A 10,598-nucleotide genomic window follows, 5' to 3' on the forward strand; every position below is an offset into this window, starting at 1 on the left:
GGTGAAAGTTGGCTGAAAGTCCTGCTGTGTGTATGCAGAACAAGCTCATGGCCAACGCCCTTCGGACAGAAATCCAGAAAAATCTGATGGAAGTCCGATCGTGTGTATGAGGCTTAACTGTGGGGGGGAGGAAGGGACTGACTGGGGGAGGAGACCGATCGCTGTTCCTATATACTATATTCAGGAGAAAGATCAAGACTCATCTCTTTTGATACCAAAGGAGACAGGAACAACAAGCGCCCAGAGGCGATTAAGTTCGCATGTGCTGCGCTATATAAGTTTTCATTCTAGGAACACACGATTTGTCTCCTCTCCCCTGACAGGACATGGATTTATGTGATTTAGCTTAATGAAAACTCTTTTTTAAAGCTTGGATAACAATGTAACGCATTACTGATGTGCCCCCCTGTTACTAACCTTCATCAACGCTGTATTTTCAGATCTATCATCTATTCAGGACGGTTATCCCTACCCGCCCCCCATCCCCCGTCTGGTGTCCCCCCAGAACGCGGCGATGCAGAGTATCCCTCACGTACAGACCTCGCCCCTCCTTCATCCGCTCATTGGACAACACATCCTGTCCGTCAAACAGTTCACCAAGGACCAGGTCAGTCCGCCATTGTCGGTGCCTTCTTTTTACATGCTCTGTAGGGGACGTCGGAGAAGTGCGTTCAGTTTCTGGTATTTGAGGAGAAGGTAGAAAGAGTTCAAAGAAGATTCGTAATCCAGGAAATTCTCTTCTAAATAAAAAAATAAAATAAAGCCATTCCATTGGCTGCTTGTGAGAACAAGATTGTATAATGTATGGCCAGCCTTGGTGTGTTACAAATATACAAACCCACACTATCTATCTATAGTGTCCTAGCAGATGAACATCAGCAATAATCTATAAGCCATAAGAATACGCTAAGTCAGCCTTCAAAAATTCCACTCGCCTGCTCGCATTTTGCAAGTGGATTTTGAGGGCTGGCGAGTGTGGGCTGCCTGGGAGCAAGGGGCGAGCACCGCCGGCAGCCTGGATGGTATGGGAGCCATTCTCCCAGCGATCGTAGGGGAAAAGAGGAGAGCCGCCGTCTCCTGGTTGATTAGAGCGCTGGGGAACATGACGGTTTTCACTTCAATAGCTGTGTGTTCCCCGCCGCGCATCGTCATATACAGCCCCTCCCCCTTGTCTGGGGAACTTTGATAGACAGATCACCCATCTCAGAATTGGACGGGTGATCGGTCTATCAAAGTGCCCGGACAGGGTGGAGGGGCTATATATGGTGGCGGGGAACACACAGCTATTGAAATGAAAGCTGTTATGTTCTCCAGCGCTCTAATCAACCAGGAGACGGCGGTTGCGGCTCTCCTCCTGCACTGGCGGGGGGACGCGGGCTGCACTGGCGGGGGGGACGCGGGCTGCACTGGCGGGGGGACGCTGATAAAGTTGTTAATATTTGTATAACTTCTGCATAAAACATTTAAGTGTAATTTCTTGAGATAATTTGAGGGCATGTTTAGGGGCGGAATTGGGGACAGGGTAGGGGTTGGGGCGGGGCAATTGGTGGCGAGTCACCTTTTGAGGCCTGGCTAGTACCTCAGGACTTTAAATTTTGAGCCCTGTGCTAAGTCACTTGGCTTCTGTTATAGCTGGTCCACAATTACCTTTAGTGAACAGGACTCTGGGCATTGAGCGATCACAGGAGAACGGGCTCATGATCTTGGCAGCCTTTCTCATAATGAAGCCTTGGTGTTATCCCACGTCTTGCCTTGCTCCACCTTCCACGGTGTACCATAAATGTCTGAGATCATCCATTTTAAAAGTTCAATCACGGCTGCTGTAAAGCTTGGGTCCAGTGTTTTGACCTAAACAATGTGAACTCATAATTATGTGTATTTTCCTAGCAAAAAACACAACTGATGAACATTGGCAATAGTCTGTAAGCCATAAGGGTGCACTTGGTTTCTGTGATAGCTGGCCCGCGATTTCCTTTACTGAGCAGGACTCTGGGCATTGAGCGATCACAGGTAAATAGGTTATTGATCTTATCTCTGTCCCAAATTCCAAGGTGTCAGCATTTTCTTTGGGGGGAAGTTTATAACCCGTTCTATTTGAACATTAGCCCTTCCCACTTGGCACCATAAATGCCTTGGGTCATTTATTTCAAAATGTCAAACACATCTGCTATAAAGCTTGGGTGCAGTATTTTTGCCCAGAGATCCTCTAAACCGGGGGTCTCAAACTCAAATTACCTGAGGGCCACAAGACAAGTGTCAGTGGATGCATTATTACCCCCAGCACTGGTGTGAGCAGACGCATTATTAACACTGACCACTACACTGCACACTGACCACTGCACTACACGATGACCACTACACACACCACTGACCACTCACCATCAGGGCACAGCACATCAGGTCACAGAGCCCAGCACATCAGGGTTCAGGGCACAGCGCACATCAGGGCACAGAGCCCAGCACAACAGGCCACACCAGGACAGGGCACATGGCACATCAGGATACATGGGGCACATCAGGGTACATGGGGCACATGACGCCACAATCAGGGTACATGGGCCACAATCAGGGCACATGGGCCACATCAGGGTACATGTGACACATCAGGGTACATGGGGCACAATCAGAGCACATGGGCCACATCAGGGTACATGCGACACATGAGGCACAATCGGGGCACATGAGGCACAATCGGGGCACATGAGGCACAATCGGGGCACATGAGGCACAATCGGGGCACATGAGGCACAATCGGGGCACATGAGGCACAATCGGGGGACATGAGGCACAATCGGGGCACATGAGGCACAATCGGGGCACATGAGGCACAATCGGGGGACATGAGGCACAATCGGGGCACATGAGGCACAATCGGGGCACATGAGGCACAATCGGGGCACATGAGGCACAATCGGGGCACATGAGGCACAATCGGGGCACATGAGGCACAATCGGGGCACATGAGGCACAATCGGGGCACATGAGGCACAATCGGGGGACATGCGCCACATCAGAGCACATGGGCCACATCAGGGTACATGTGACACATCAGCCACATCAGGGTACATGGGGCACAATCGGAGCACATGGGCCACATGAGGCACAATCGGGGCACATGAGGCACAATCGGGGCACATGAGGCACAATCGGGGCACATGAGGCACAATCGGGGGACATGAGGCACAATCGGGGCACATGAGGCACAATCGGGGGACATGAGGCACAATCGGGGCACATGAGGCACAATCGGGGGACATGCGCCACATCAGAGCACATGGGGCACAATCGGAGCACATCAGGGTACATGGGGAACATCAGGGTACATGGGGAACATGTCAGCGTTTTACTTGTTGTCATTTTCTTCACATGCAGAGTAAAGCAGGAAGCGTCTGTCATAAGTTCACTTCTCTGTCATGTCACGCTGCGGCTGCTCCCCCGCCCCCCCGGCGGCCCCCCTCTCTTCTTGATCATTCCAGATGATATCACAAGCAAATTGGGATGGACGAGAAGAGAGGAGGGGGCGGGGGAGCAGACGCAGCGTGACATGACAGAGAAGTGAACTTATGACAGACGCTTCCTGCGCTACTCTGCATGTGAAGAAAATCTACTCCCTCACTTCCGCGGCACCCCCCTGCCCTGCCTGCGGGCCATTTATAACTGGTCCGCGGGGCGGTACTTTGAGACCCCTGCTCTAAACCATGTGAACAGCTCATAAAGTTTATTCTAAACCTTTTACAGAGAAAAGATACCCATATACCACTACGGTCTGATTATTTTGTAATAAAGGATAACCGTACTGCCTTTGTTAAACGTGTTTTGCTCCAACCACGAAACCATAGGAAAGATGTTCCCATAAGACATTGAGCTTGGTTGTGTCTGAAGATCACAGATCTGGCTATATATGCTTTTGCCACATGGGTTTAATTCTGCATGGCTGTAATGTGTGCCAAACCTGGATATAATTGTATCAGGCGATTCCTGAAGATGTAATACGAGATGCTGGATTAAGTTGTATTCATTTAGTCCATCTTCTGTCTATTTCAGATGTCCCACCTGTTCAACGTGGCGCACACACTTCGAATGTTGGTACAGAAAGAGCGTAGTGTCGATATATTGAAGGTAACGCCGATTTAATGATTTTGCGCCTAGAGTGCAATTCTTGGATGTTATAATCAGATCATATTATGAGTCTGCTTTTGTCAACCGCAACAGAGAAGACCATTGGGTGTAATGTCCAGGGGTTGTGTGCATGTATTTATGTATATATCAAGATATGAGAAGCTCTTGGGGAGATTTTGGCGCTCTTGGGGAGATTTTGGCGCTCTTGGGGAGATTTTGGCGCTCTTGGGGAGATTTTGGAGCTCTTGGGGAGATTTTGGAGCTCTTGGGGAGATTTTGCCGCTCTTGGGAGATTTTGCCGCTCTTGGGAGACTTTGCCGCTCTTGGGAGACTTTGACGCTCTTGGGATATCTTGGAGCTCTTGGGAGAGGAGACTTTGACGCTCTTGGGAGACTTTGACGCTCTTGGGAGACTTTGACGCTCTTGGGAGACTTTGACGCTCTTGGGAGACTTTGACGCTCTTGGGAGACTTTGACGCTCTTGGGAGAGGAGACTTTGAAGCTCTTGGGAGACTTTGAAGCTCTTGGGAGACTTTGAAGCTCTTGGGAGACTTTGAAGCTCTTGGGAGACTTTGAAGCTCTTGGGAGACTTTGAAGCTCTTGGGAGACTTTGACGCTCTTGGGAGAGGAGATTTTGGAGCTCTTGGGAGACTTTGAAGCTCTTGGGAGACTTTGAAGCTCTTGGGAGACTTTGAAGCTCTTGGGAGACTTTGAAGCTCTTGGGAGACTTTGAAGCTCTTGGGAGACTTTGACGCTCTTGGGAGACTTTGACGCTCTTGGGAGAGGAGATTTTGGAGCTCTTGGGAGACTTTGACGCTCTTGGGAGACTTTGCCGCTCTTGGGAGAATTTGACGCTCTTGGGAGAGGAGATTTTGCCGCTCTTGGGAGACTTTGCCGCTCTTGGGAGACTTTGCCGCTCTTGGGATATCTTGGAGCTCTTGGGAGAGGAGACTTTGACGCTCTTGGGAGACTTTGCCGCTCTTGGGAGACTTTGACGCTCTTGGGAGACTTTGACGCTCTTGGGAGACTTTGACGCTCTTGGGAGACTTTGACGCTCTTGGGAGACTTTGACGCTCTTGGGATATCTTGGAGCTCTTGGGAGAGGAGACTTTGAAGCTCTTGGGAGACTTTGAAGCTCTTGGGAGACTTTGAAGCTCTTGGGAGACTTTGAAGCTCTTGGGAGACTTTGACGCTCTTGGGAGACTTTGACGCTCTTGGGAGACTTTGACGCTCTTGGGAGACTTTGACGCTCTTGGGAGACTTTGACGCTCTTGGGAGAGGAGATTTTGGAGCTCTTGGGAGATTTTGGAGCTCTTGGGAGATTTTGGAGCTCTTGGGAGATTTTGGAGCTCTTGGGAGACTTTGCCGCTCTTGGGAGACTTTGCCGCTCTTGGGAGACTTTGCCGCTCTTGGGAGACTTTGCCGCTCTTGGGATATCTTTGAGCTCTTGGGAGAGGAGACTTTGACGCTCTTGGGAGACTTTGACGCTCTTGGGAGACTTTGACGCTCTTGGGAGACTTTGACGCTCTTGGGAGACTTTGACGCTCTTGGGATATCTTGGAGCTCTTGGGAGAGGAGACTTTGAAGCTCTTGGGAGACTTTGAAGCTCTTGGGAGACTTTGAAGCTCTTGGGAGACTTTGAAGCTCTTGGGAGACTTTGAAGCTCTTGGGAGACTTTGACGCTCTTGGGAGACTTTGACGCTCTTGGGAGACTTTGACGCTCTTGGGAGACTTTGACGCTCTTGGGAGACTTTGACGCTCTTGGGAGACTTTGACGCTCTTGGGAGATTTTGACGCTCTTGATGCTCTTGGGAGATCTTTAAGCGCTTGAGAGATTGTCACCACTTAGTTATAGTGCCACCTGCGTGAGTAGGTTTCCAGACAAAAATATAGAAAGGATAGCCCATGAGTATCTGCTGGTGGCCAAGCTGCCATCTGCTAGAGGCAGCTTGTTTTTTGACTAGCATCAAGGAGTAAGGGCCTAAGCCCCTTCCTTGGAACCTGAGTTCCCTTGTGTATTTGTTTGTTCTTTTTACTTTTTAGTTTCTTCAGAATGTTCAACTGCTGACCTGGTAACAAGCTGGATACCATAGATCTTTTGAGTCTTCCCAGCTCCAGCTTGGCCATTGAGTATATGCAGTTCTCTATTGGTTTAGCTACAGTAGCCCTATCCTGGACGTTGGGACAGCCTGTGAGAGGACTAATGGGGGGCATGTATTGGCAAGTGGCCCTTTATTTATTTGTAGGTTAATAGGGTAAACCAGAGTGCTGTGCCAGTAGTAGTAGGATAATTAATGTAGTTGATTGGTTTCTATTAAATATCTGCCGTTCCTGTAGCATGCTTGGGCAATGTTGGGTTCTTCTCATCCCTATCGTCTTGTCTCCAGGGTAAGGTCATGGCATCCATGTTCTTCGAGGCTAGTACACGGACCAGCAGTTCCTTTACAGCAGCCATGCAGCGTCTGGGAGGGTCAGTGCTCAGCTTCTCGGAGACAACCTCATCCTCCCAGAAGGGTGAATCTTTGACGGATTCTGTGCAGACGATGAGCTGTTACTCTGACGTGCTGGTGGTGAGACATCCAGAGCCCGGAGCGGTGGAGGTAGGAGCCGTTCATTCTGTTACTTTTCTTCCAGCTTTCTGTTATCTCATGTATATTAATTACCCTGTGATGTCTCAATCCCCAGCTGGCTGCCAAACACTGCCGCAAGCCGGTCATCAATGCCGGAGATGGGGTAGGGGAGCACCCAACACAGGCTCTGCTGGATATATTCACCATACGGGAGGAGCTGGGGACTGTCAACGGGATGACTGTAAGTTCTGCCAAATCATTGCCCAGTCCTAAATGAGAATCTGTGCATATCGCTGGTCATTCTACACCCTGTATACACAACATGAGGGGTCGGAGATTAGTGATACCACCATCCTTAATGGATAAGAGTTGTCTGCATAATAATGAACATTGGGGACAATTTTAATTTACTAATTGTGGCAGGTCCTCTGTGTCTGGCTCTAGTTGGCAGAGGTGCTGCATGTATCCTAGGACTGGATCTAGACCAGTGATCTGCAAACTGTGGTTCTTTGCCTGCCTTTATCCGGCTCTTCGGGCGCTATTTCTCCCGCTGATACCAGACCCTATCCTGCCAACTGAAGGGGGCATTGTCTCCCATTGACACCAACCATGGGCACCATTGTCTCCCATTGACACCAACCATGGGCACCATTGCCTCCCATTGCCGCCAACCATGGGCACCATTGCCTCCCATTGCCGCCAACCATGGGCACCATTGCCGCCAACCATGGGCACCATTGCCGCCAACCATGGGCACCATTGCCGCCAACCATGGGCACCATTGCCGCCAACCATGGGCACCATTGCCGCCAACCATGGGCACCATTGCCGCCAACCATGGGCACCATTGCCGCCAACCATGGGCACCATTGCCGCCAACCATGGGCACCATTGCCGCCAACCATGGGCACCATTGCCGCCAACCATGGGCACCATTGCCGCCAACCATGGGCACCATTGCCTCCCATTGCCGCCAACCATGGGGACACGCCAGCATTCAGGAATTTAATTTACTCAAAGGTTTGAATACAATTATGATGTAAACCTATCAGATGTAATGAACTTGAGATATGGAGCTTGTGGTGTCCTGCGTTGTCTTCACGGGCTGTCCTCTTCTTACGGTGTATGGCGAATGCAGACCTGCAGTGTCTTCTCATTTAAGTGATTACATTTTTTCCTTTAGATCACCATGGTGGGGGATTTGAAGCACGGCCGTACAGTTCACTCTCTGGCGTGCCTCCTTACCCAATACCGTGTCAACCTGAGGTATGTCACGCCACGCAGCTTGAGGATGCCCGCTAAGATAATCCATTTTGTGGCTTCCAAAGGAATAAAACAGGTGAGGGGCTGGAGATGGCGCTTGGAGTGCGCAGGGAATCTGGGGTGTCGGGAGCACTTGGGAGGGGTGTCGGGAGGGTGTCGGGAGGGTGTCAGGAGGGGCTGGGGAGGTAGCCTATTGGGATGGTCTTGAGAGGGGAATTGTGATGGGAGCACTGTGGGGTGTCAGGAGGGTATGGGATGGGAGCCTATTGGGATTGGCTTGGGGAGGTAAATTGTGATGGGAGGAACGTGGGGTGTCGGGAGGGGACATTTAAGGGAGCTTATTGTGTTGGGGCTGAAGAAACAAGCCCAGGGTGTCTGGAGGAGTGCCGGGTGTTGGGTTAATTCAGACATTTTGTGGTCACAGGAAGAGTTTGACAGCATTGAAGAGGCTTTGCCGGACACGGATGTCCTCTACATGACCCGCATACAGAAGGAACGGTTTGACAGCAAAGAGGAGTACGACCGGGTGAGTAACCGTTTTATAATCCTCCCTGATGATATCGGGGAGTCTGCTTTGTCGCCCCAGTCTTGTCGGTTTACCTTCTTTTCTCTCTTCCAGTGCTTTGGCCAGTTTATCCTCAGTCCGCACATCATGACCCGGGCCAAGAAGAAAATGGTGGTTATGCACCCAATGCCGCGAGTTAATGAGATCAGGTGAGACTTAGGTTCTGCTACGCTGACATGTGACTCTGGAGTGTCCTGCGATTGGAACGGACGGGGAACTGATGCAATTGATGGTCCTCCAGCTGCTGCAGAGCTACAAGTCCTATTATGCCTCTGACTGTCGGAGTCAAGCTTCTAACTGTCAGCCTTGCAATGCCTCATAGGACTTGTCGTTTTGCAACAGCTGGTGGGCCGACAGTTTGAGACCCGTGCCCTGCAGGCTGTGAAATGTAGGCTCGTTGGTTCAAATATCTTGATGCATACTTGCATGTACTAATACAAAAAAATACGTCGCACCGATTCGGACAGTGGCATTGCCGGCAAAAGCCGCCGATTTGGCATGTCAAGTCTCTGCGATGTGAACCTAGGCTTAATGTGCATAATGGAATATGACCAAGATATATCAAACCAACAAAATACACTTGCATGTAGATGTCTTGCCTGACACAAGGGGGTTTGTATTATTTTCTCCTGCCTTGCTGGCTCCAGCTGCAAACTCAGGCTGCCAGCCCCCCTGGGCTAGTATGGGGCTCTGCCCTACGCGTTTCAACATGTTGTCACCAGCCAATTTAAGTGATGTTATGGACTTTATGAATTATATGGGACTTTGCTTGAAACTGAACATTGAAGGGAATCATCGTAGGATTACCTCTAGTGAATTGAAGTTAACTCCCTGCATTACCGATTATTTTATTTATTTATTTTCCCCATTTTGTTATGACTCTCTATTTTTTTTTCTCCTTCAGCTTTGAAGTAGACTCAGACCCCCGCGCGGCCTACTTCCGCCAGGCTGAGAATGGTATGTTCGTACGCATGGCGCTGCTGGCCACGGTCCTGGGGAAGTACTGACACCCCCCCCCCCCCCCCCTGAAATGGTTACAACTATCAACACCCCACGTGGATCTCTGAGGCTGCACTCCAGGGAAAAGAACCAAAGAGAAGCCACCAGCTCTGGACCAAATTTTGGACTCTGTAGAAATCCCAAACTAGATGCACTAACCGGCCTCCCCACTCCATTCACCCCATAACACATCCAACGCTTAGTGCTGCTGCTGTCTACACGGATTATGGGGCTTATGGTCTGGCTGGTGGAAGTGCTTGGCTGCTTCCCCATAGTTCATTTTTCCATTTGGTAGTAATGTTGGCTATGCTGTGACCTACTCTGACCTATTTACGTGACACTTATACATGGCTTTTGACCTTTTAATAAATGACGACTGCAATATCGAAGGCTTACAAGCAAGTGGAGTATCCAGTCTATAACAGGTATTGGGGTTAAAGGGAAATTATTCCAGCAGCACAAGGGGGCAGAAACAGTCATGCATGTATAAAAAAATCTTAAAAAAAAAAAAAAAAGTGCATACAACCGTATAACCGGAATCTTGGAATACAAAACCTACAAGGATAGATGTAGGAACAGAACGGTTCGGAAATGATAGAGGTTTCTAAACTCTTACCCTAAACTTTTCATGAGGGGTGTAATCCTATATGGTCTTCCCCTATCGTAGGGACAGAACGCCCGAAATTGGAGGTAAAGGTCCCTTATGCTGTCACCAATCATATCATAAAGCATATCGCACAAACCTATCATTTAGTGCAGCGTATAGCACTAGCCTGTCTTTGTTTGTTGATCGTAAGGACAGAACAGCCTAGAAATAAGAGATGGAGGTCCCTGACTCTGTCTCCAATCAGCTTCCTGATTCTGTCTCTGTTCAACTTCCTAACTGTCCCTCTCTGATCGGCTTTCCCCCACCCTGTCTCTGATCGGCTTTCCCCCATTCTGTCTCTGATCGGCTTCCCCCACACCCTGTCTCTGATCGGCTTTCCCCCCACCCTGTCTGCTTTCCGCTCCCTCCACGTCTCTCCTCGGTCTGCTTTCCGATCCCCCCACGTCTCCCCCTGGTCTGCTTTCCGATCCCCCCAC

At 49.9% G+C, this 10,598-nt stretch overlaps 1 protein-coding gene across 2 annotated transcripts in view; it reads left to right on the plus strand.

The window, feature by feature from the left end:
• Positions 1-10,030, plus strand: part of CAD (carbamoyl-phosphate synthetase 2, aspartate transcarbamylase, and dihydroorotase) — a 94,769-nt gene extending 84,739 nt beyond the window's left edge. For both annotated transcript variants that reach the window (XM_040348007.1, XM_040348008.1), the window contains 8 exons: positions 441-607; positions 4,045-4,119; positions 6,506-6,718; positions 6,804-6,929; positions 7,872-8,027; positions 8,376-8,477; positions 8,571-8,665; positions 9,421-10,030. In XM_040348007.1, the coding sequence (XP_040203941.1) occupies positions 441-607; positions 4,045-4,119; positions 6,506-6,718; positions 6,804-6,929; positions 7,872-8,027; positions 8,376-8,477; positions 8,571-8,665; positions 9,421-9,523 (1,037 nt within the window). In that variant the 3' untranslated portion in view covers positions 9,524-10,030. The remainder of the gene's footprint in view (positions 1-440; positions 608-4,044; positions 4,120-6,505; positions 6,719-6,803; positions 6,930-7,871; positions 8,028-8,375; positions 8,478-8,570; positions 8,666-9,420) is intronic.
• Positions 10,031-10,598: the final 568 nt, after the last annotated feature.

The sequence above is a fragment of the Rana temporaria genome, chromosome 4 (genome assembly GCF_905171775.1).
Source record: "Rana temporaria chromosome 4, aRanTem1.1, whole genome shotgun sequence".
Lineage (NCBI taxonomy): Eukaryota > Metazoa > Chordata > Amphibia > Anura > Ranidae > Rana > Rana temporaria.